This window comes from Equus asinus, chromosome 12 (assembly GCF_041296235.1).
Source record: "Equus asinus isolate D_3611 breed Donkey chromosome 12, EquAss-T2T_v2, whole genome shotgun sequence".
NCBI lineage: Eukaryota > Metazoa > Chordata > Mammalia > Perissodactyla > Equidae > Equus > Equus asinus.
The window spans coordinates 83604805-83630463 of NC_091801.1; the positions used below are offsets into that span (position 1 = coordinate 83604805).

Below are 25659 nucleotides of genomic sequence, written 5' to 3' on the forward strand. Positions count from 1 at the left end.
TTCCCTCAGCTCATCCCTGAGCAGCCTGTGCGCTGGGCCCCGGCTCTGCTCTGTTCACCCCTTGTGGTCTTCCCGCCCTCAGCTTGTGAACAGCTGCAGTCAACCAAGTGTTGTGAGCAGCATGACAGTCCCCAGCACACCTCTGCAGCACACCCCCTAATCCTCCCACGCAGGCCCCCAGCTCTGACTCCAGGGGCCTCCCACCTGTGCCGTCTCTGTGTTTGAGGCCCACGGGCACACCGAAGCTGAGCTCCTGGATATCTCCCTCCTGACTCTCTGCACAGGGTCCCTGTCCTGGTACGAAGTATGCAGAGGCCAAGGTCACACAGATCCAGCACTGGGACCAAGCTGAGGCCCCTCTGAGGGGCCTCACTCCTGCTTGTCCCCCTTACCTAGTTCAGGAGAGATGCCTGGGAAGTCAACACAAGTTGGTCTGTCTGGTTTTGAAACCCTTGTTTGTCCCTTTGCTATGTGACACAGGGCAAGCCACTTAACCTCTCTGAGCATGACGTGCCCCAACTGCAGAGGGGTGATGATGCCATTGGACTCCTACGTGTGAGGGTCATCAGAGGGGACCCAGGTAACCCCTGGCAAGTCCCTGGAACATGTAGCCCTTACGAAGTGGGATTTCCCCGGCTCTCCCAGGGCCCAGTTGCAAATCCAACAGCGGCAACAGTGCCAGGTGAACAGCCAACGCCCAGGCCTCCCTGCCTGAAAGACATCCTCCCAGACTCGTAAATCTGCCCTGTTCCCTCAAGCCGATACCCACCCGGCTGCCTGCACGGCCCGATGTATTTCATTTACAAGCTGGTCTATTACCCAGTTCATAAGCGATCTGTCACCCCGAGGGATCAATGCATTCACAGGGCGCCACATACATAACACCTGGTGCATAATTGAATTCCGGCTCCCTGGCATCTCATGGCGCTGCAGCCCCACTTGGGAGCCGCTCGACCGCAGCTCGGGGCAGGAGCACCAAGCAGGTGCCTCCCTCCCACGGCAATGAGGTGGGACCCCGAGGACGACTTCCTGGTCCTCAGCACGCAGTGGGGCACTTCTGCCCCTGGGGTCCTGTTCTCATCTCCACTTGGCAGGGCCTCAGAGACCTTCTCTTCCAGTCTCCCACACCTGAGGGCACGGTGGGCACTCGCCTGCTCCAGTGACGGGGTGCTCACCACCTGCGGGCGGCCCAGTCCATCACAGTACTGACAGGGAGGGGCTGACGGTGCCACGTTTATTTATCAAGGACCTACCTAAATTCTCAAAACTTTTAGAGAAAGCTATTATTTTCCTACTTTACAGATAAAGAACCCAAAGTCAAGAAACTGGCTTTCCCAAGGTTGAGACGTCAGAAGGACACAGAGCCAGATCTGAACCCAGGGTCAGGACCCTGGGTTGTGCTCCGGCCACCTTCACTGAGATGAACCCGACCATCCACCCGCAGGTGGCCTGCAGGCTGAGAGCCAGCGCAGACACCCGGCAAAGCAAGACAGGACTTCATCAGGGTCATGAGTGATGGGGGTGCTGTCTCCTCCAGCTGGCATATCTTGGGGGGAAGAAACCCGAGCGACTGGACAAGAGCCTGTGCATGCCTTGCTGCGGCCACGCCCTTGGGTGCTCTCTTGGCTCCTCAGCTGGTTTCCCAGCCCAGCGGCTCCAACCGCCCGGCTGACCTCATTTGTGGTGGCTCCAGTGAGGCCAGAGGGGATGGGCTGGACGACACCCCCCAGCCTGGATCTTCGTGGCAGGCTCTGGAGCTGAGCTCCCAGGGCCAGGCTCGGCTTGGGGCTCCCTCTCGCTCGTCCCTCCCCCTTTCTCGCTCCCCTGTTCTTGATTCTCCTTTTCGCAGACGTGCCGCCCAGAGTGGAAATGGCATCTGGGCTTCTGCAAGGATCTATATCCCAAAATAGCAAAAAAATCACCATCGTGCAAGGATTTTTCAGGCAGAGGTGATGTAGGATGGAGTTATTGGGTACCTAATATATGGACACATCTATTCCCCAGCCGCCAAATAAATCCACTCGGGGGCCCCAGGAAGCTGTTCATCTCCCGGGTGCCAGGGCGGGCGGCGGGAGGGAGCGCTGCAGGCAGAGCCGGGTTCTGGGCCAGCGCGGCTGGGGCTCCCACGCCTCGGGGCCCTCGTCTGTCACAGGCAGGTGACAAACCCCCTGCCCCACACTTGTGTCAGGGTCAGGTCACATCTGGTCAGACATCCCTATCCACACCCCACATCACAGATGGGAAACTGAGGCCCGACAGGGGCGTGAACTGCCTCAGGTGTCCCAGGCATCGGGGTGGGCCGGGCTGGGCCAGGACACCTTTCCTTCAGGCTCTGAGGAGAGCCCTCGGCCCACACGCACACGTGCACACAGAGACACAGACACACAGAGACACACATGCACACAGAGACGCAGACACACAGAGACACACATGCATACAGAGACGCAGACACACAGAGACACACATGCACACAGAGACGCAGACACACAGAGACACACATGCATACGTGGACACAGACGCACGTGCACACAGAGACGCAGACACACACGCAGACAGAGATGCAGACACACGTACGAACACGCACATGCATACACACCCACACACAGAACACTTTCTGTTTCATGTTTAGGGGGTGGCCGTGGGCTCTGGCCTTTCGGGCCTTGGGGCCTCACCTGCAGGAGTCAGCACCTGGCTGCCTGGGTGCTGAGGCCTGAGCCCTGGGGAGACTACGACCCCTGTCCCTTCCATGGCCTCATTGGGTGGGATGTGCCCGCCCCTCTGGGTGGGGTGAGGGGCTCTGGGAAGCTCTCCCTGCCCCACCAGGCCTCCGGGGGTGCCTGGGGGAAGAGGAGGTAGGAGGCAGGTGCTCCATAGGTGGGTGGGGGCAGAGGGGAAAAGGCCCCCTGTACAGCCACCCATCTCCGGGACCCAGCCCCAGCTCCCGCGCTGCCCAGCAGCTGGCACTCGGCAAGGTCACAGCCCTGTCTGGTTGCTCTGAGCCTCATTGTCCTGTCTGGAAAGCATGGCTGGGGCTGGTTCCCACCTGCTCGTCGTGTTGGCCCATGGCTGGCGTGGAGCCGGCCCCCCGGAACAGACTCCAGAGCGGACAGTCCCGCTGGAGCTGCAGGTGGGGAAGGTGACGAGCGGAGGGCGCGTCTCGCAGGCGGCTGTGGCTGTGCGTCAGAACAGGAAGGGTTCTCCAGGCGGGACAACATGGGGACACTGAGGGCGGAGGGATGGGGAGGGGACAGTAGCCCAGAAGGCCACAACCCAGCGTCCAGCTGCACTGATGAGATAGGCGCAGAGGCCACAGCTCTCTCTCACCTGATCGTACACAGAATGTCACCACTGCAGGAGCCCCAGGCTCTCAGGCCCACATCACAGATGGGGAAACTGAGGCCCAGAGAGGAGCAGAGGTTTGTTCAGGAGCACCCAGCAGAAGCACAGGCCCTCAGAGCTGGAAGGGGCCTCCCGCCGCCTCCCTCCCAGCCGGGCAGCAGCAGGGCCTCCCGGACCGGCCCTGCGCTGAGCCCACGGGATCAGAGCGTGGATGGTGTGGCCTCCTCGCGGGCGACATGTTTTGTGGGGATTTCAGACCACAGGCGTGGGCAGCCTGAGGGAGGACAAAGGGAAGTGGGGCCGAGAGCCCCGAAGGCCCGGCAGCTCGGGGGGCCTGGCCACCGTGGATGTAGCAGTCCATTACCCTCCAGCTGCTGAGGACAAGCGCGAGGACAATTAGGCTCGGAATTACCAGTGGAGGAGAACATTAAGAGAAAAATAAATTAAAGAAATCCGTTCGAGCTCTGATTGTGAGACAGTGTATCATAGTCAATTGAATCCCAAATAACGGTTGGCCCCTCGTCGACTGATTTCAGCGAGTAAACAATTTGGGTATTTAAATCGGATGCTCGTCAGGGAAGGGAGCAGGCATTTGGTTAAAGGGAGGAGTAAAAATGTCAGGTCAAAAGTTGGCCCCGGACCTCTGATGTCGCTGGGCTGCCAGTCGGCTCTGGGCTGGAAGGAGGTCATGTGTTCCTGCCCTGCCTGCAGCTCAGATGTCACCTCTGGAAGCCAACCTAGACCCCAGCCAGAGCACAGGGCTACTGCTCCATGTCACCTTTGTTCCTGTGTGCTTCTACCACTGTGCCTCCCACAGCAAGTGTGGCTTCTCTGTTCCCATGTATGAAATCCCCACCACATTGGGAGCTTTTTGTGGGCAGGAGTCCTGGTTTACCTCCTGAGCCAAGCCCAGGTAAGAAGGGAGCACTTAGAACATGCAGCTGTAAAGAAAATAAAGGCATGGATGGATGGATAGATAGTGGGGCGACGGTTGGGCGAATGAGCAGATGGGTAGATGGATGGATGGGTGGACGGTAGGGGATAGAGGGATGGATGGATGGTTGGGTTGATGGTTGGGTGGGTGGATGGATAGATGGATAAATGGGGCATGGATGGGTAGGTGGATGGATGGGTAGTTGGTAGGGGGATGGATGGATGGCTGGGTGGATGGATGGATGGATGGACGTGTGGATAGATGAGAGGATGGGGGATGGATGGATAGGTGGGTGGGTGGATGGATGGATGGATGAGTGGATGGATGGATGGGTGGGTGTGGGTGGCTGGAGACATGCTTAAACATACTGAAAAGACTAATGGGTGTTTTCTGAGCTCTTGGGGACAGCGGCCACTTCTCTTGAAGAACTTTTATGCCTAAGACCTCACAGCCTTTCTTATCTTCCAACCAAGAAATCTTTCAAAGCCAAAAAAGCGGAGTAACACCTGATGCCCAGGATCTGCTGGTCTGCCCGTCACCTGGAGCAGCGAGCCTTGAGCACAGTGAAGAGGGCTCCTGAAGATGCCACCAGGAGCACCCGCCTCAAGGAGGGCCACCGTCCTGCAGGATGGGCATGGGCTGGAGCTCCTTCTCCCTCAGCCAGAGTGACAGAGATTGTGCCTCTCAAGTTCCATCCTTCCCCAAGTCACGGCATTTCCAGCCCAGGGCCTGCCCGAGTCACTGCCCGAGGGAGAAGCATGTCTACTGGGGTCACAGTCCTGGCTCTGCTGCAGTGGGGCTGAGACGACCACCTGTCCAGTGCCACTGAGTTAACAGGCAAAGAGCCCCTGGACACAGTGGCCAGGGGATGGCAGGAGGCCTGAGGGTGGGGCAGGGAGTGGAGGGAGCGCAGAGGAAGTCCTGGATGCAGCTTGGGTTACATGCCGTCCCGACGAGGATGCCCCAGCCCCATCAGGCAGCCCCCCACGCCCTGAGACCCTGAGGATGAAGACTGAAATCGCGTCGCAGTAAAGAACACCCAACAAGTTGAGGTGGAGGTGCTGGGGGAGCGGGGCAGATTATATTTTCCGCAGATGGCCGTCTTGCCCCTCTCCCAACAGAGGTGAGGGCTCTTTCCTCTGCCCTTGAACCTGGGCGGGCCCGTGACGCTCCTCGAAATCACAAGAGCTAGGAGACTGCTAAGCGGGGGCTCCTGAGAGGATGCAGCTTCGGCCTGCCTCTCCCTGGGACGAACCCTCCCCAGGACCAGCCACCACGCGGTGAGGAAGCCCGGGCCACAAGAAGAGGACGTGGGGGCATCTGGCCTGTAGCCCCACGCGGGTCCTGGCAAACAGCCAGCATCGCCCAGCAGGCATGTGACTGAGCGAGCCTTCAGGCACTTCCAGCCGGGCACAGAGATGACCAGTCCCTGTGGGGCCCTGCCATGGCTGCAGACACGGGGTGACTGCTGTACCCACACGGGCCCTGCCGTGGCTGTGCACACGGGTTCACTGCTGTACCCACACGTGTGAGGGATGGTTTGTGACCAGTCACCCGATCTGTAACAGGAACCTGCTGCTGTGGGTCCTTCTCTGTCACATATTTAGTGCATCCACTCCGTGCTTTCTACTCTACACTCCATCCCAACAACATGAGCCCAGGTAAGAGGCTCACATTTGTCACCTAGTCCACACCTACGGGATACTGTGCTGGCTGGTGACAGCCCTGGAGGCCCTGGATGAGGAGCGAGGTACATGGCTGACAGTGGGGTCCGTCCCCTTAGAGAGGAAAGGCAATTTGTGTCTTCTGTCTGTTTTCGCCGTTTTTAGCCTCAGTGGTTTCTTGTTAGGTGGAGGCATTGCTGACATTGTACGTTGTACAGTGCACACCCTGAGCCACAGGGACTCCTCGTATGTGGCCCCCATCCAAGGCTGGCTCAGCGGGGGCTGCAGCAGACCCCTGGCTCATAGCCCGGGGGTCCCTGAGGTGCCCGGGGCCATCTCCTGGGCAGAGGCCCCATGGCAGGGTCCTCACGGGCTCCCGCAGAGAGCAGGTTGCCAGGCCCAGTCAGAGCGGGTCAGAGTCTGAGCCCCGGCACTCGGCAGGCATGTCCCATGTCCCCTCACAAGCCCCACTTTACAGATGAGGAAACTGAGGCTCAGAGCAGGAGGGGGCTGTGAGCGGGTGGGTGGGATCTGAAGGAGAGCTGTGGGTTCCGGCACCCGGGCTGTCCTGCTGTACCGAGGTGGCTTAGAGGAAGGCGAGGGAGAGACGTCGAGGGGCGGGAGGAGGGACGTGGACTCCTGAGACTCAATCTCCATCCAACAGACACTTCCCATGCGCCTGGCATGTGCCGAAGCCACAGCACATGCTCCCCGAGAGGAAAGGTCAACCATTCCGACCTCCCTCTGGGTTTCCCAGAATCCTGTCTGGCCGGGCAACAAGGAGGCGGGCTCTACTGTCGGCTCTGTTGCAATGTGCTGTGTGACTTGGGGGAGCCTGTTCCCTCTCTGGGCCTCCCAGGAGAAGGAAGGCCCTGCTGGTTCTGGGAGGTGCTCCGTGGTTACCATGGGTCATATCAACCCCTGTCCGGTCCTGTGCCCATGCCAGATGGGCACCCACTGGGCAGGCCTCTCTCTGGCTGGGGCCAGCTCAGCCTGGACAGCTGGCACGGATCTCTGCCTCCCAGCTGCTCCAGACGCCAGGAGCTGAAGGTCATGCTGACACCTTGCTCCTGAGTGGGAGGTTCAGAGCCCTGCCAGGTGGTGGCAGCGGCTGCCGACGTCAGCACTGTGCTGGGCACCCTCCTGGCCCCGTGCTGCCCTCGTCCGCCCCCCTGAACTCTTCACCCCAGGACATCTGCTCCCTCCAGGGCCGCCCTGAGAAGTGCTGAGGACGGGGCCAGTGGTGGTGCCCAGGCCCCTTGCATCCCACGGGAGTGCTGGCCAGAGACCCCCCGTCTCCCTCCTCCCTGCAGCCAAGCCCAAGCCTCAGCTCCCTGCAGGCAAGCCCTTCTCTCTGAGCTCAACTTCCTCATCTGTAAAGTAGGTCACAGCCCAGCCCAGGGACCTCAACTTGCAGGACCCCGAGCCAGTGACCTCCACCACTCAGGATCCCCCCCTGGGCGGGGAGGGAACTGGACAGGTGATTGCCATGCCCCCCACCCCCCAAACCAGGGCTTTCTCTGCCCCAGGGCACCCCCTCCAGGCCTGTCCTGAGCTTGGCCAGCAGCTGCCAGCCTGTGGGCTGGGTCACCGAGCGGCTGGTGCTATGTCCTCCCCTGCCCCTTGTCTGTCCTCACACCTGCAGCCAGGAGGTGTCAGATCCAATTTACACCTCCTCCGGACACCCCGGAGCCGGGCAGCCAGCGGCCACTCGGCAAAGCTGAGGAGGTGGCCACAGCTGCAGCCCGGGGGTCTGCCCACCCCCACCTGTCCCTGCTGCCTGCCCACACCTCGGTGCTGTGCTTCTCAGGCCCCTGGGGAAGGAGAGTGAGAAACTCAGAGCTTCACAGAATCTTTAAAAGCCCCAGCACCCAGCAGTCTTCGAGACAAAACAGCTTGGATCCTGAATGCTGTAGACCCTCCACACACAGGATCGGGGCTAGGGGAAGGGAAGGGGGCATCTGAACCTCCTGCAGGCCTTTCCAGAATGTGCCTCCCAGGGGAGCTCACTATCTCTGAGTCCCTGGACCCCACCTTCCCTGGGGGTCTGGTGTGCAGCCCCCACCCCCGTGCGGTCCTCAGCTCTACGGGCCTGGGAGGCAGGATGCTGACCCAGTGCTGTACCGATGGGGGCCTCCGTCTGCCTGCCTGGCACCCACTCCCCACGGCGAGAGGGGCTGCATCCTGCTCTCTCCGCCCCCAGGGGCCTCTCTGGCTGTAGCCCCTCCTGCTTAGGGTGCCTCCGTCACTCCTGCAGGAGATGGGGAGCCTGGGAGCAGCCCAGGCCAGGCTCTTCCCACCTGGGACCCTTCTCCCGGCCGCATCCCTCGTCTGGGCACCGGGAGGCAAAGGCGCTGTGGAGCTGGGGGCAGCAGGGGCCTCAGACCTGCGTCCAACCCCCGCCGCCATTGCCAGAGTGGGGAAACTGAGGCCCGGGGAAGGCAAGGGCTGTGCTGGGCCCTCAGGGAGGAAGGCACAGGCCCCGCCTCCACCCAGGCCACAGCCCCGTGGGGAGGGCATGGCTTCTCCTGGGCCAGCCCCTCAGGTGGAGAGGGGAGGCACCCTGGGCCACCTCCATTGGCTTCACACCCACGTGGCCACCTCACCCAACACACACACTCACACAGGTGTGCACTCTCGCGTGCACACACACGTAATCACACTCATGCTCACACACCCCTGCCACCTCCCCTCCCCGCAGCACAGCCCCAGAGCCAAAAGGTACCCCCCCCCACCCCGCCCACAGATGGAGACAGACAGGCACGGGGCTGGCCAAGCAGTGGCGGTTTATTGGGGCAGGCTCAGCCAGGGGCTGTGCAGAGGCGGCGGGGTCGGCACACAGCTGGGAGGCAGGCAGGTGCGAAGCTCCCCAGGGTCCACGCAGGCCACGTGACAGCACGACCTGCAAAACAAGAGGACCCTTCAGCTCCCAGCTGAGAAGGCAGAGGCTCCGTGCAGCGAGGGCGAGGACCGAGGAGGAGGCCAGTGCTCCAGGAAGGCAGGGCTGTCAGGGCGGGGGCCTCGCCTCCCTGCTCGCTGGGGCTGGGCCGGTCATGGAGTCATAGGCAGCAAGACTGTCCTCGCCGCCCTTTCCACTTGCCAACTATGCACCTGCCCCGGGGAGGGGGCCCGGATGACCAGTCTCCATTTCACGGAGAAGAAAACAGCCCTGCCGTGGTCTCAGGTGCCAGCGGGGACTCTCCTGGCCCTGGGCAGGCTCTGCCAGGCCTCACTACCGTCCCGCCCTAAACATCCGCGCCTGCCCTGTGCTCCATCCCTGCCCAGCCATCCTGGCCCACTCGTCCTACTCTTAGTGTGGTCACGGCTTCCACCTGCCCTCAGAGCCACACGCCTGGGAGATGTCCTTGGCTCCTCGCTGACCCCTCAGCCCCCTGCCCAGTCCTTTGCTGCCGGTGAACACTGTGCAGACCTGGGGGCTCAGCGGAAGGCCCCTCCTGTGGGCGCCTCTGCAGCCCCTCATCACATGGGCCCCTTGGAATCACCGGGACTGCCCGGGGCCGGGGCGCCCTGCAGCACACCGTAGCTGTGTGGCAGCAGGCGAGGTGGCTGTGCTTTCCTCTCTGTACTTCTCCACGTTGTCCACATTTGTTTACAGTGAGCGTGTCTCACTTTTGCACAAACAATAAATGTCCTTTCAAAAGAAAAACTGAAGGTCCCTATAAAAGCCGACTGAGGACGTCATGCCCCCTGCCTCGCCACAGGCAGAGGGAGCTGGAGACAGGGTTGCCGAGTCCCCGGGGTCATGAGGCCAGATGGGACTTCTCGCAGGAGAGAGGAGACCCCAAAGGACTCGGTGACAACACCCAGCTCCTGGGAATCGGGCCGTCCCTGCCGATGACACCTGGAGACAGCCAGGCGTGGTGGGAGGGGCCGGAGGTTGCCTGGCCCTCTGCAGGAACTCAGGATGCTGAGCTGTGATGCTGGAGGCTGCCCAGAGGGTGGGCTGCATGAAAGGCAGGTGGGTTTCTGCACAGCCACGCGGACAAAGGCCCGCTGCCCGCCTGGGTCCCGCCGTCCTGCTCAGCCCTCGGGCTCTGCGCGGCCTTTCCAGGATTCTCCCATAACATGTCAGCCCCACCTCCGGGCAGGCCTCTCAGGGCTGGGACACAAGGCCAGCGTCTAGAGACTTCGGGACTCCAGACAGCCTGACTGACCACACAGAGGCCCTGGGAGGAAAGATGGGGACACTGGCAGCAGCTGAGTGTGACTCAGGCTCCCGGCCCCTTCCCAGTGGCCCCTTCCCCAAGTGGCCTGGTGCTGGGCTGGACGGGGCCTCCAGGCACAGACAGATGAGTCAAAGCAGATCTGATCTCCCCATCTGAGCTGCAGGGTCACCCTGGACCCCCTGTCCCTCACCCGAGTCCAGGCACGAGTCCAGCGCTCTCCACTCTCAGCACATCCAGAGTCCCCTCGCGGCCCCCCGACTTGGCACAGCCCCTTCCTGCCCCTGGGCCCTGTCTCCTCAGCCCCCCACATCACTCTCCAACAGCAGACCTGGTCAGGGCAGGGTCTCTCCCCATCACAGCCAGGCCCTCCGGCCCCCTGCCCACTCTAACCGGCGCTGGGCCTCTGCTGTGGCTCTGCTGGTCTCATCCCCACCTCACGGTATTGGCATGCTGCTCCCTCTGCCTACAATGCTTTTCCTCAGAATTCCCTCTAATGAGGGTCCCCAGGCACCCTGTGGAAATCACCCCAGCCTCACCCTGGCCCAGCATCGGGGACCATGTGTCCCCGCTTCCCCGATGCTCCCCAGCCCAGGGAGCAGCTGCAGGATGAAGGTGGGGGGCGCCCACAGATGCTGGCAGGGGTCCACAGATGCTGCAGTGAAGGGCTGATGCGCCCTGGGGCTGCCATGAGGGCGGTGGCCATGGCCCCTCCGTGGTGGTCACTGGCCAGCCCCCTGCAGAGACCCGAGGAAGCAGGACCTCCACCTGGCACAACCCGGGCAGGTGGAGGTGGCTGCAGCCTGTAGACTCACTCCCCTGGCCTCCCCACCAGCCCCTCTGCCCCGGCCAGGGCCCTAGTGCCTGGCAGCAAATGAGGCCGCAGGGAGGATGCCGACCCTTCCCGGGGCGTCTCCTCCATCCACTCTCTCACCTGCTGGGGGACTCTTCCCCCAACACACCTGGGGGACACGGGTCCCAGGGAGGAGAAGGGCAGGCGTGCTCCAGGGGAACAGTGGTCCTCGGGAGGGAGGCTGGGGCTCGCTCCTGAGCCCCCCAAACACATGCCTGTAAAGTGACCACCACTCACCCACTGGGGTGCCTTCCAAGGCTGCACCTCCCCTGCCCCCCCACCCCCGAGAACCCCTCCCTGTCCCCGCTCAGGTTACTCCGGCGGCTCCTGGCCCCACCTGGTGCCCCTCCACTGACTGCTCCATCTGCCATTCTTGTGCCCCAGCCTCCCCAGGGCCACACAGGGGGCCCCAAAGCTGCTGGGGGTCAGGCAGAGCCACGCCCTCCAGAGCTCGGTCTCCTCGTTGGTAAAACGGGGCAGCTTTCAGCTGGCAGCCTCCCCGACCCTGTTGGCTCTGTGCGACTCGGCCCTTCCCCAGGCACAAGGCACCGGCTGGGACATGGGGTGGTGAAGACCCCGGCTGCCCTGGGGTCCTGTGCAGGACCACCTCGCCCTCTGCCTGCCTCTGTGGATGGAGGGCACCTGCAGCTGAGTGGCTGTCTCAGGGGAGGGGAAATGGGGAGGACCCACCCCCTCCCCAGCTCCCCCAGGCCCCGGGTTCCTCCTGACCCGGCCCCTTCATCCTCAGGGCTTGGGGCAGAAGCAGCCCCTCCAGTACCGTGCCAGCATGCCCTTCAACCCCCAGGCGCCCAGCCTGCGGCTCCCTCCTCTGCGGGCTGAGCCTCAGCCATATGGCACTTCAGTGGATGCTGCTGGGGAGACTTTTGCATCCAAACAGATGGGCAGATGCTGGCAGAATATGGAAGGGACTGGGGTGGAGAAGGTGAGGCCCCCACTCTTCCTGAAAGGCTGAGCTTCAGGCACTGGGGGCCACCTGAACTGAGGGTCCCAGATGGGCCTCTAGGAACCACACATCAGCAGGACCACAGTGTCCTGGAGACAGTCTCCCAGGGCCATGGGGCAGGAGGGTGTCAGTCCATCCCGGCTTTACACAGTCCTGCTCAGCCTGGCCCATGCCCACCCCTCCCGCCGGTCAGCGGCCTCTGCATGCCTCTGGCCTTTGCTGGGGCCCCCACGGCCGCCCCTCCCCCGTGGTCTGCCTCCAGACCCCATTTTGGTGTCTGCCCCATGTTGCCCATCACCTTTCAGAGGACCCTCACACAGGGCCACCTCCTCCCGTAGCCACCTCTGGCACAAACCCTCCTAGTCCTGTGTCCACACTCTGGCTCCTGCACTCCTGGGACAGAGCCTCGGCCAGAGTGCACGGCCCTGCTGAGGGCAATGGGGCTCTGCCTCCCTCCCTCCCCGCGTCCCATCCCTCTCGCCGAGGGGAGGGGTCAGCAGAGGAGCAGAGTCAGGTGGCCTGGGTTCGAATCCTGACGCAGCCATTTTCAGCTGCATATCCTTGGGCTGGGCACTAACCCTCTGACCACTCCCACAGCTTTAAAATGGGCCATGTTTGCACCCACCCTTCTGGTGATGCTGCTTCTCCTCTCAGGGGACAAATATGCATGAGCATCCACACGCCACACGCTGGCTGACACCGCAGACGCCAGGTGGTGAAGATGGCAGGGAGGCGGTCAATGAGCACTCACAAAGAAACCGCTCAGAGAATGGCAGCGAGTAACAGGGTCAGCCTGGGTGGTTCCTGCTTGCGGGGGCCCAGCCCAGGGAGGGCTCCGGTGCACCACTGACCAGCTGTGCCACTGACCAGCTGTGCTACTGTCCATGGTGCTGAGAGTTCAAGGACCACCCAGGAGCTGGAGCAGTGGCCGAGGGCCCGGGGCCGGGCAGGGACATCAGGAATGGCGGGCAACCAGATTCGGGGGCCGAAGGAGGAGGAAACAGGCCGCCAGCCACAGACAACTAAACAGTCGATACACGATGATGGGGGACCCTGAAACCCCTGGAGCCAGACGCCCAGGCTCTGAGCCTCACTTCCCCCTAGTCAGGGGAGCATAGGTGTGTCCTCCCTGATGGCTGACCAAGGCCAGGACGGTGGGTGGCACAGGGCAGGTCCAGTCCTCTTTCTCTCTTCCAAATCCTCTGGGAACCATGTGGTTTCCGGCTACTGCTGGGAGTGGTGGCAGGAAGGCACCCTCCCTCCCCCTCTGCCCACGTGCCCTGAGCCCAGCTCGCCCCCTTCCCTGCCCTCTGCACACTGCAGCCCCCCGCCCAGCACCCCACCCCCCCAAGGCCCTCCCTGACCTGCAGGCCCTCGGACCTCTCCCCAGCCCTGGCCAGCGAGCGATCACACACACCTCCCCAGCAGCGGGTGGCCTGGTAAGTGGGAGGCCACTCTTCCTGGTACCCAGGCGAGCCTCTGGCCCTAGGAGGGCTCAATCCCCATGACTGTGGAATGAATGAACAAATGAACGGACAAGTGGATTGGGCCCGAGGGTCATCTGGCCCAGACCCCCCGCCCTGCCCTGAGCTAGCTGGGGCTCAGAGAGGTTTGGGGGCTTGCCTCGGGTTGCTCTGCAAGGTAGGGGCTGGCACTATCCCCCAGGCTGCCCCTCCTCCTCTTCTTCCCCTGGGCATGGTAGCTGAGTGTCCCCCACCCCCAAAAGCTACCCTGTGCAGGGTACTCCTGGCCCAGCCGTCACACCTGTGCTCCAGTCCTACAGCTGAGGCCAGGATAGGAGGAGGCCCCTCATCTCGGCCTCAGACATTCAGGAGGGTGGGAGCAGGGAGGCGCTGAACATCTGCAAGGAAAGGAAAACCTGTATATTCCCAGCACAGGGGAAGCAGCAGGCTGGGATCCCAGCCCCAGCCCTGACTCGCCCACGCTCCCCGGCCGTGTGGCCCCGGCCCCCACAGCCCCTCTGGGCACCAGGCACCTGCTCTGTAAACAGGCACTAACGCTCTATGGCACAGTGTTTGCTGGGGCACGGAACCCACAGGCGTGCAGCGCACAGGGCAGGCCCACCCTCACAGCACCGGCCGCACGTGTCCTCCTGGAGGCCAGCAAGGCCTGGCTCATCCCCGAGGCCCCAGCCCCACCGCAGGCCAGGGCTCGGCCTGAGCAGGCCCGATAAGTGCCCCTGAGTCCAGTGATTACAGCGGAAAACAGGGATGAGACATGTACCAGGCGCCTGCCCGCACTAGGGGATCCACCTGGACTTTCTCATTTGTCCCTTGAACAGCTCCAGGCAGTGGGGACCCAGCCTGTAAGGGGAGCTGGGACTCGGCTGGCCCCAGGTGTGGCCTGCCCTCAGAGGCTCAGAGGGAAGAGGAGGTCAGTAGGGAGAGAAGTGGAGGTGGGGAAGGAATTAGGCCGAAGTAGTCAGCGTGTGACCAGGGTCAGGGCTTACCGTCTGACCAGGATCATAGCTCAGCATGTGGCCAGGATCAGGGCTCAGAGTGTGACCAGGACCAGGACTCGTGTGTGACCAGGGTCAGGGCTCAGAGCATGACCGGGTCATACTCAGTGTTCACCCTGGAGCACTGCCTTTTGATTGACCAGGGCCCGACCAGCCTGTGAGCTCACCAGGCCTTGTTGGGGCCCAGGCAACACATAGAGCCTGGGTTGGCTCACTGGCGCTCAGGCACTGTCCATGTCCCACAGATGTGTCACTTTCTCATCCACTCACCACTCCGTGAAAAGGCACTGGCCACCTTCCCTCGATGAGGATCCACGCCCAGACCCTGTGGGCACCCTCCTCCTTTCATCAGCCTCGTGTGCCCTGTCTCCGCCAACGTACCCCAGGGCTGGCACGCCGACCATCGCCCTCCTGGCCAGAGGCTCAGTGTGCATCAGTCCTGCCCTGGAAGGGAGAGTCCCGGGGCTGGGCAGGGGAGTGCCAGGTGCACACACATTCTGCTGGTCCTTGCTCGCTGGTGACATTCTCTGAATGCTTATTAGAAATTAATATTTAATTCTCTTCTGTGGATTTAGCCTAATTATTCAATTTATTATTGCAATTACTGAGAAGCACCCAGAAGCAAAACTGCTTTCTTTGAGTAGGGAGATGGGGGGGGTCGCTCTTGCCAAGTGCCCCTCCATTCTCAACCTGCTTGTCTGGCAGACTTTGCCCCAGGGGTCCCTCCCAGCCACTATGTCTCTCTTTCTGCAGCGACCGCCTCTGTTCTCCGTCAGGACAGGCTTAGAACGCCCCTTCCCAGCATCCTCCCTTCAGGGGGGCCAAGACCCCGCTTCTAAGGGGAGTCCCTGAAGGCAGAACTCCATCTCCTTCTGCATCTCTATGGGGTCTGCAGCCTGGAGAAGCAGGCGGGGGCACGTGGCTGGGTGTCCCCCCTCGCCCCTGCGTGGGCTCTGCCCAGGCCCCTGCAGTCCGCCCACTGTCCTCATAGCCCTGCGCTGGGGGATGACCGTCCCAGCTGCCAGAGCCAACACCAGAGCTCCATGAAGTTAGGTGACTTGTCCACCCAGGGGAAACGGCAGGGCAGGAGCTCAAACCCAGGGCCATCCCAACACACAGCGACGTCCTTCCTCTGCACGTTGCCCTCGGACGAGGTATCCATGCTGTGCTACTGGGGGCTCACACCCCCTGGGAAAGCCCCAAGCTCCTCCCTCACTGCTCTTCTGCCGTCCGTTTCCTGGGGAAGATCAAAGGCCTTGGGGCCAAGATAACACCTCCTGCCGCCTGGTGAGTGGGGGACACACAGACACAGGACTGGACGGCTGGGCAGCTGACCCTGAGCCCTGCCCTGAGGCCGAGGTTGGCCGGCTCTGCCCTTCTCACCGCCTCGGAGCCTCAGCCGACATCCGTCAGGTGGGGCCTCAAGCCCCCGGCTCCCGTCCTCCGGTCTCTGAGGGCCCAGCACCCTGGTACAGCCCAGAGGCTGCGGTGTGACTGTGGTCACTGCAGGGACAGTGTGGCCCACGGGACACGTGCTGGCCCAGCGCCAGGACCCAGAGCACCAAATCCAAGGCCCCTGCCAGCTGGGGGTGGAGCGAGGCAGTGAGATGGACAGCGAGGCCCGGGCTGCCCCAGGGACACAGACGTGCCAAGGCCACCTCTCCAGGAGCTGGGACGGGGTGGGCCCTCAGGCCTCACATGTCCCTCCTCGTGATAAGGACAAAGGCCTGGAGGTCCAGGTCTGGGGGTGTCGTCTGGGCCTGGCTGGCTGGGTCAGCAGGCAACTCGAATCCCTGTTTCAGGGTGTGTGGTGGGGGCAGTCCGTGACCAGTCTGGGGACAGTTCCCGGGAGATGGAGCAGGGTCAGTGTGCAGAGGAGCGGGACGAAGGCCAAGACGGGGTGAGGAAGGAGGAAACGCATGTTTATTGTGTACCAACTGTGTACACCAAGGGCACCAGGGCCTCACTTGGGCCTGACAAACGCCCCAACAAGGTCGTGGACTCTCAGGCCCACCCAGGAGGACATGGGGCTCCATGCACGGCCCATCCAACACCACAGGCAGAGAGCCGCAAAGCGGGGGGCGCCCAGGTCAGCTGACCCCAGCTGCAGAGGACAGAGTCCCAGCCTGTGACCCCAGGGCCCCTGTTCCGGCCGCAGAGCCCAGGCTGGGACCAGGAGGACTCAGCACCCTCCCTCCCACCCTTGCTGTGTGGGCTGGAGCCCCCGTCACGCCCACCAGCTCCTCCGGCGCTCCTCACACACACAGGCCACTTCCTGTGCGGGCACCAGCCTGTTTTGCTTTTTATCTTTTCCACCGTTTTCCCCGCGGAACGCCATTCCCACAGGCTGGCTGGGCCTGGCCCTCCTCCCATGACCACCTGCCCAGCTGTGGGGGGAGTGCCAGGGGCTGGGCCAGCGCACTCAAAGGGAAGGGGCCTGCGTCAGTCCCTGTTAGGGCTCCTGCAGGCCCACAAGGAGGGAAGGCTGCTCCTGACAAGAGCCCCCAGGAAGCCTTTGGGCCCCTCTCCAGGATGCGTCCTGCACAGTCCATCACGGCCCGGCTCTTGGCTCGGTGCTGCACCCACGGGGCCTCTGCCTGGGCCATGCCCTGGGCCTGGAGGGCCCTCCTCCTTGTCTGACAGAGGAGCCCAGACCAGCCTTTCAATACTCAGCTCTCAGGGGCCGCCTCCTCCAGGAAGCCCTCCTGGCAGAACTGCCCTCTCCTGGCTCCTGCTCTCCCCCTGGCAGTTCAGCACCTCAAGAACCTGCGTCTCCTCGGGGCTGTGAGCTGCTCAGGGCGGCACCGGGTCTGAGCTCCACCTGCGGCCCCCCGGGAGGGGCTGGGGCTTTACTGAGTCAGACAGACGCGTCACCGCCCTCTGGGCTTCTCTGAGTTGTGCCCGTGTGCCCTGCCCTAGGTGACGGGGAGGACAAGGCGAGGCCCTGCTGGCTGGAGGGCCATGTGGGAACAGGAGAAAAATGGCCAGCCGTGTCTCGTCTCCATAAACAGAGGGGGTGCACGATTGTGACAGTGAGGACAGTGACAATGAAGAGCCGCAGTCAGTGAGGTCAGGCCTCCTCTGGGCCAGGCGCCCGCAGGCCTTCGTCGCTAACGCTCAGGGACTCTGAAAGGTAGCACTTATATGCATCCATTTTACAGATGAGGACACCGAGGCCCAGATCCGGGCCCTGCTGGAGCCCAAGGTCCTTCTGCTCCTCAGCTCTGCCTGCCGCCTTGTCCGCCTGTCTGTCCCGCCTGCCCTGCTGACCCGGAGCTCTGGGAGGCCGCCTGGCCCTGGTGGGGGTGGGGCGGTGGTTCCAGGTATAAACCCCTCCCAAGCCACAGGACGCCTCTGGAGCCTCCTGGCCCCCCAGGGCTGGGCTGGCCCCGCAGCACACACATGGGCCAGTGCGAGGAGGGCAGGGCTGCCCAGGGTCCCAGAGACCAGGGACAAGTCCCCAGGCCTCTGACTGGCTCAGCAGAGAGCCATCGTATAACTCATCTCCCAAACTTCTGAGATGGAAGGTGTCACCACCAAGACCACGCCTGAGGACCGGCCCCGCTGCCCCACTCGGGCCAGCTCTGCACTGTCCCCCTCTGGGTCACACAGACCTGCTTATAAACCAGCCCTGGCAGCCCTATTGGCGTGACCTCAGGCGGCCACTTCACCCTCCGGGCAGCGGTTTCCCCAACGGTCCCAACTCCAGAAGGATGGTCTCCATGAGGCCCACTTCTGAGGAAGTCCTTTCACCTCTCTGCCTGTCAGGTGTCCCAGCTGAAAAATGGGGACATGCCAGCTCCTCCTTCAAGGCCAGGGGGAGGGCTCTGGGAACGCAGGACACGTGGACCACAGCCGTCTCCTGCCCGTCCAGGACGACACGCTCAGCCCTCATTCAGATTACAGACACCGCAGCCCCTGGGAGGGCGAGCAGGCCGTTAGAGGGGGTCTGTGCATCCAGACCTCGTACACGTGCACACACGCACATGTGCACAAGCAGATACGCACGTGAAGACACCCGAGTGCACGTGTGGCACAGAAGCGCGGACGTGGAGATGCCCACCGCACGCTTCCCAAATGGAAATCAACGGCTTTGAGGTCGATATTTCACGGCTTTCAGAAAACATTAAAAACACGATTTGAAGGAGCCTCCATTTAGCCCCTTAAATTTTTTATGTTCATGAAAAATACTTCATCGGCTGTGGCCCAGATGCTGTAATTCTGTTTATCGGAGCCCCGCCCTGGACTCCGCAGGGAGGCAGGCTGCGCAGGCACCCCTTCCCGGGCCCCTCCACTCGTGCACCCTCACTTTCTGCGTCCTGCCCCGGGCCTGGGGACCCGAGAGCTCACGGCCCACGGGGCTCATGGACGCATCCACGGCGACCACAGTTCAATGTGGAAAGAGGTCCGCGGGCGCAGGGCTGGAGTGTGGGCGCCCAGGAGGACGGGGGGGGGTCCCTCCAGATCCCAGGGACTCCCCTCCTTCCACAAGCTTCGCCAGCCCCTTCCCCGTGAGAGCCGCGGCTGAGACCTGGGCATCCGTGCTACCGCGGCCAGCCGCACCCCGGGCACAGGGACCCAGCGTCTCCCGCAGCCCGGCCGCTCCGCCCCTGCACTGCCAAAGAACCACAGCAGGCCCAGCCTGAGCTCCGTCCTCCAGATACACGGTGCTGCGGGCACAGTGCCGGCTCACAACCACCGTCACTCCCTCTTCCTGGCGCTGGAGACAAGTCCCTGGCCCGCTGCAGCCGACCGTGCACCCCTGGATACGGCCTCCTCAACATGCAACCTCGCCAGGAGGGGCTCTGGAAATGGCAGCACTTTCCTGAGTGGGAAACGGGGAGCCACAGGAGAGAGAGCAGGGGCAAGGCCAGGCCCCAGGAGAGAGAGCAGGGGCGAGGCTGGGCCCCAGGAAAGAGAATGGGGGAGAGGCTGGGCCCGTGGAGACAGAGCAGGGTCGAGGCCAGGCCACCAGAGAGAAAGAGGGGCTTAACACAGAAAGGTTTCCTGGTCTGTCCTACTGTCCTACTGTGTTGTCCCAGAGGCCTGCCAGAGCTGAGGATGTCCAACCCTGACCAGGGACTCAGTCTAGACATTGGTCACACCTGGAGCCCTGACTTTGGTCACACTCTGAACCCTGACCCTAGTCACACTCTGAGCATTGATCCTGCTCACACACTGAGCCCTGACCCTGGTCACACTCTGAGCCCTGACCCTGCTCACACTCTGAGCCCTGACCCTGCTCACACACTGAGCCCTGACCCTGGTCACACTCTGAACCCTGACCCTGGTCACACACTGAGCCCTGACCCTGGTCACACTCTGAGCCCTGACCCTGCTCACACTCTGAGCCCTGACCCTGGGCACACTCTGAGCCCTATTCCTGGGCACACGCTGAGCCCTGACCCTGCTCACACTCTGAGCCCCGGTCCTAGTCACTGGCTGAGCCCTGACCCTGGTCACACACTGAGCCCTGACCCTGCTCACACTCTGAGCCCTGACCCTGCTCACACTCTGAGCCCTGACCCTGCTCACACTCTGAGCCCCGGTCCTGGTCACTAGCTGAGCCCTGGTCCTGGTCACAAGCTGAGCCCTGACCCTGGTCCCATGTTAGCCTTCATGTTGGCTGTACACCGAGTCCAGGGACTCGCAGGGGAGTGAGGCTGGCTGGGCGCAGTCCTTCCCCACTCTGGAGTTCAAGGGACTTGCCCTCTTTGGGGTCACTTGGTGGCAGCAGCTTCTCCAGCTGAGTGTGCACTTATCCCGATTCTCCTCAGGCCCCCGTGAGGACCAGACAGGAGGGGACTTGCAAGCTCTTGGTAAACATGGAAGAGCTGAGCCCATGCGGGGTCACAGCCATGAGAACCCAGATGGCCAGGGTGGCATGGGGGCTGCATGGCCCCCTCAGAGCTCCCCACATGACACGGCCTCACTGTCACACGGAAACGGGCACGTGTGCCCAGCTGTTGGTGTCATGGGCTTTTTCCAAGTCAGGGAGCCTGAGCTCCTCCCTCGGAGACATCTTTCTCCACAGAAATAATAACCCCCTGCATTTGCATAGCGCCTTCCCTTCCTCACAGCGCTGTTTATATTTAGCCATCATCCGCCTCTGTCCTCAGAGCAACTCAGCAGCAAGGGGAGGATTGCAGATGCCTCAGCCCATCTCTTGCGGGAAACTGATCCCAGAGGGGGTGAGCCCCAGGTCCCACAGTCAGACCCCGGCAACTGTGCCCGGCTGGTCACAGACAGCGTCCAGGGGTGCTGGGGCTGGGGTGTCTCTCCCAGCTTGGCTAACACACCAGATGACGTGTCCCTACGTGGGCTCAGGGCTCCACCAGCCACAGCGCCCATGACACCCACACTCACAGACCCCCCGCATGGCCTGGGTGGGAGCAGCACCTCCTGGCTTGTCCTGCAGGCGTCTGAGCTGTCCCCAGCCCCACTTTCTCCCCACTATTGGTCTGTGAGCAACTAGAAGCCAGAGGCCTCTCTTGCCTTCTCTGGGCCCAAAGGTCACATAAGTGGCCACTGGCTGGCCACCTGGCCTTGGTCTCAGCCACACCAGAGGGGACAGGGGCCACTGCTTTTGGCCAGGCAGCTGCAGCCAGGGGCCTCACTGGAGGGGCCCAGTTGTCCTGCTGTGTCTGCAGGAGCTGGCTGTGGGGCCACTGGCTCGAGGCCCCATCCTCAGGTTTCCTCTGGCACGGGGAAGGGCTCGGGGGTGCAGGCTGCCTGGCCCTGGGGTGGGCTCCAACCTGGCTGTGCAGTGGAGGGTGAGGCCGAGCAGGGAAGGGGGAGGGGCTGGGTGGCCTTGATGACCCCTAATAGCTGTGGGGAAGGGGAGGGAGGAGGGAAGCCGGCTGGAGGACCCAGGACACCCCTGCCCAGCTGGGCTGTGCGGGAGCTATTCCTACCCCAGTTCCCAGAGTGAGGGGAGGGCCGGTCACCCTCATCCAGACCACCAGGAATCCGGTCTGCTGGGCCCAAACAGCCCTCTCCAGGCCCATCCCACACTCTCCCTGGGCCCCGCCGGACGCTCCCCATGCAGACATGGGCCACAGCATCAAGTCAGCAAGAGGCTCCCTGGGTGCCCAGCCTGCCCCTGACAGCCTCTTCCACCCTTTATTCCGACTTCAGCAGGTGAGGGCACCTGGCTGGGTCACCACCAGGCCCTGCGTGACCTCAGCCAGCCCCGAGCCTCCCTGGGCCTCGGCCTCCTCCTCTGAAGAACGGGGCAGCCACGCTACTGACGTCCTTCCCACAGGCTGTGGTGAGGATGGCCCACGTAACGTGTGTACCAGCTTCAGGCGTCACAGCAATGGAGCTGTGTCAGTGTCCTGGGGCTGCCGGCACAAAGGACCACCCATCGGGAGCTTAAAACAACACAAATGCATCTTCCCACAGCTCTGGAGCTCCCGGCATTCCTTGGCTTGCAGCCGCATCCCTCCTGTCTCTGCCTCCGTCTGCACATGGCCTTCTCCCCATGTCTCTGTGTCCCTCCTCTTCTTGCAAGGACACCAGCCATTGGATGGGGACCCCCCGACTCCAGCACGACTCCACCATAACTCACCACACCTTCAAAGACCCTGTTTCCAAATCAGGCTCCATTCTGAGGTGCTGGGGCTAGGACCTGGACACGTCATTTTGGGGGACACAAGTCAGCCCGGTGCAGGGGTTGCCATTGCCACGGTCACTGTCGTTATCACAACAGCTGGTTTTAGGCTTGGCTCCATGGCGCATCAGCGAGGCTAGGAGGTGGGTGTGCGCTCCTGAGTCTGCACACCCCACTCAGGCCGGCGCTGAGCCTGGAGGCGGAGGCCTCTTGGGGCTGCCGGCTCCACGCTCCAGCCATGCCTGCCGCCTCGGCCCAGCACCTGGTCCTGCTCACACCTGCTCCAGTGGCTTGTTCCCATGTGGATTCTCCCGGGAAACCATCTGTTTAGAGGACTCAGAGTGGGGAGGGAGGTCCTGGAGGCACCCTCAGGGACAGGGTTCCGCCCAGGCCCCCACACCCAGAGCCCCCTCTGGCTGCCCTCTCTGCTCAGCTCACTCCCCACGCTAAAGAGCACCAGCTTCGGAGCCCTAGCAGGAGGGGCCAGGGGACAGGCTCCCTGCTCTGGAGCCTCAGCTGGGGACGCCTGGGCTGGGGCAGGAAGCACCGGCTCCCCCAGGCAGAAGCTCCCCGAGAGCCTGGCAGGATAACGGTCAGTCCCGTGCTGCAGCTCTCCCGGAAAGCAGGCTCACCACAGCCCTGCCCACAGTCCCCACTGGAGAAGCTCCAAACTCCAGGTCCAAGACGTTAGCAGCAGAACCTGAGCCGACCCCAGTGAAGCCAGGCCACTTGGGGTCTGCAAGTGTCCTGCTCAAGGTGACCTTGGGACATCCTGCTGCAGAGGGAGGGACGGGCTGACTAGGAGACGGGGTAGGGGACACGTAGCATCTGGTTCATGCTGTGTGCCCTCAGGGAAGTCGGAGCCCTTCTGAATCTGGGCCGGGGGGCCCTGCCCATCGCGGGAGGCGGGGGGACCAGTCTAGACAATACACGTGCAGTGCACACAGTAGGCTGACAATAAATGTGAGTCCATTTTCCCCAAACTCCACCCCCATCCTGGCTCCTTGTTCTCCTGGTGGCGTCCCAGCCTCGGGGACAGTGTCATCCAGTCAGTGGCAGCCGCCAAGGACAGGGCTCGGGACGGCATGGCAGCCAGGGCTCCCCACCCTCACTTTGCATCTCAGCCTATTGGGGCGGCTCTTGCCGTGAAAGTGGGCACTTCCAGGGAGACATCTGGAATCCAGGAACCCAGCAGCGCCCTGAGGCATCTGACCCCTGACCATGCTCTCCTGCCACTGCCGTGGTTCTGGCCTCATCTCCATCTCTGCCCAGGGACACAGCAGCCCTGGCCTCCCCATCCCTCTGCACCATCCACCCTCTCCTTGAAGCCAGAGGGAGCCTTCTAACTTCCAGGGCACCTGGGTGCAGAAGCCAGCTCCTGAAAGAGCCATAGTGGTCTCCCTCCTAGGTCCTGCACAGTGGGGTGGCCTCTCACAGTGAGCGGAGTTGGCCCGAGTTAGCATGGGATATTGCAGAAATGACTGAGTGTGGTCTGCCAGCCTCGAGGGGTCTCCCGCTCTGGCCCCACACGGGAGGAGCAAGATTAGACCTGGCTCTTCCTGCCCCAGCTGGGTCGTCCAATGCTGCAGCCTGGCCGACATCTGACTGCACCTCCGGAGGGAGCCTGAGCAGAACCGCCCGTCCAGCCACTTCTGAATTCCTGACCCACAGAAACCGTGAGATAATAAACGCTTATTGCTGTTTTCAGCCCCCAAGTTTTACGCTAAGTTGTTACACAGCAATAGGTAACTAGACACCTGCTTAACACTCTGTGGTGGCTCTCCACTGTCAGTCAAGGCCCTTCACACATTCTGTCCCAAGCGGCTGGCCCACTCCAGCCCCTGCCCAGAGCCCCGTGCCCTGGGAACACCCAAACCCCCCAGTCCCAGACGTGTCTCAGCTCCCATTCTTCCTTATCTCCAGGAGCCAGTGAGGCTCCCTGACTAACCGTCCCCTAGGGTCCTGTCTCCCTTCCCCTGGGCTCCCAGCACATGCCCACTACACAATCCAGTGTGTTCTGCTCACTGACTGCCCCAGGGGAATTTCCAGGCATGACTTTCCAGAAGTGAATGCTTACACAAAGGGAGCTTCAGGTTCACCTGCCTCTACAGCTGGGAGTTCCAGGAAAAGAGGGTCTCCATCAGCCATGTTCATGGCTGGGTCACCAGGGCCTGGCCTGTGCCTGACACAGAAGAGGATGGATGGATAGATGGATGGATGGATGCGGGGAAGGAGCATGGATGGACTGACAAGTGGATGGATGGAGGATGGATGGCTGGACAGACGAGTGGGTGGATGGCGTGGGGGCAGGTGGGGCACTTACCACAGGTGGCCTCACTTTCGGATAGAGGTGGCGATGATGAGAATGATGACCAGCAGGACGGTGACTCCTGCCGACAGGAAGTAGCACTTGATCTTGCGTCTCTGCAGCTGGGAGAGAGACAGAGGCTGTTGTCCTGGCCCCCTAGCCTCCCATCCTGGGAGGATTGGCTCATGCCTGCTTTGGGCTGTGGCATGCAAGGGGCTGGGCCCATCCTGGGGCAGGGCCCAGGCAGAACCTGTCCCTCGCCAGGGCCTCTGCCCTGAGCCAGCACCTGTGTTCATTCAAGAACTGCTCTAGGCTGGCCCCGGACCCAGGCCCACTGGAAGGAGGCAGGAGAGCCATTGAGGTGGCGGAGCTGCAGAGGCAGCCAGGCCCGGGTGTGACTCCCAGTAGCCCCCTCAGGCTGGGGCATCTCAGCTACATCCATTCTTGGGGCCTAGGATTCTTCTATAAGCAGAGGAAATGCCATGGACACCAGGGGGACATTGGAAAGCCTTGATTAAGATGATGCATGGAAAGTATGCAGCCTAAGGTCTGGGAAATACCAGACACGTAGCCCTCACCAGATGGTCTTCTTCTCACTCCTGTGTGTCATTGTGGCCGTTACTAACTCAACAAGTTCTGGGTCCCACCATCAAAGGCGTCATGGAGGAGAAGACACACCGATCTGAGCTGGGAAACTCATGGGAGGTCGGAAGGCTTCATAACAAAAGGGGTGCCTCATCCAGGCCTGGGGGTGTCGAGGACTCGCCAGCAGGCCAGAAAGAGGTAGGCAAGGGACCAGGCGAGAACTCGGGGTAAAAACAGGAGCTTAAAATAACCTGGTAAGTCACCAAGTGGCCACCGGGGTGTAGGGCAGGGAAGGGAGACGGGTGGCCAGGCCAGAAGAGGGTGGAGGGGTCTGGGCAGCACCCCTGAGACAGACGGAAGACGGTGAGGAACTCTGAGCAGGGGAGTGACATGTTCAAGAGTGTTAGTGAAGAGGCTGCTGGGGAAATGAAGGGGAGGACGGGTCAGAAAGGGAGAAGAAAGAGGGACACGGTCAGGAGGAAGACAGGGCCATGGATGGGCAGGGCCTGGGGCAGAACAGGGAGGGTCAGACGGGACAGAGGCGCACCAGCAGGGGATCCCCAGAACCTGGTCATGACCAGATATGCGAGGGAAGTGGAGTAGGGAGGTCAAGGACGAGTCCCCAGGTTACCCATCTGGGTCATTAGGTGGATGTTGGGGCTGGTCATTCATTCATCCATCCTTTGTCCCACCCACCCATCCATCCCCCCACGCCCCTATCCACACACACCCCCACC

The 25659-nt window shown here is 62.4% G+C and overlaps 1 protein-coding gene across 11 annotated transcripts in view; it reads right to left on the minus strand.

Moving 5' to 3' along the window:
• Positions 1-8700: 8700 nt before the first annotated feature.
• Positions 8701-25659, minus strand: part of TSNARE1 (t-SNARE domain containing 1) — a 169445-nt gene continuing 152486 nt past the window's right edge. For all 11 annotated transcript variants that reach the window (XM_070481740.1, XM_070481739.1, XM_070481738.1 and 8 more), the window contains 2 exons: positions 24353-24459; positions 8701-8839 (listed from right to left, as the gene is read on the minus strand). In XM_070481740.1, coding sequence (XP_070337841.1) covers positions 24364-24459 — 96 coding nt within the window. In that variant the 3' untranslated portion in view covers positions 8701-8839; positions 24353-24363. The remainder of the gene's footprint in view (positions 8840-24352; positions 24460-25659) is intronic.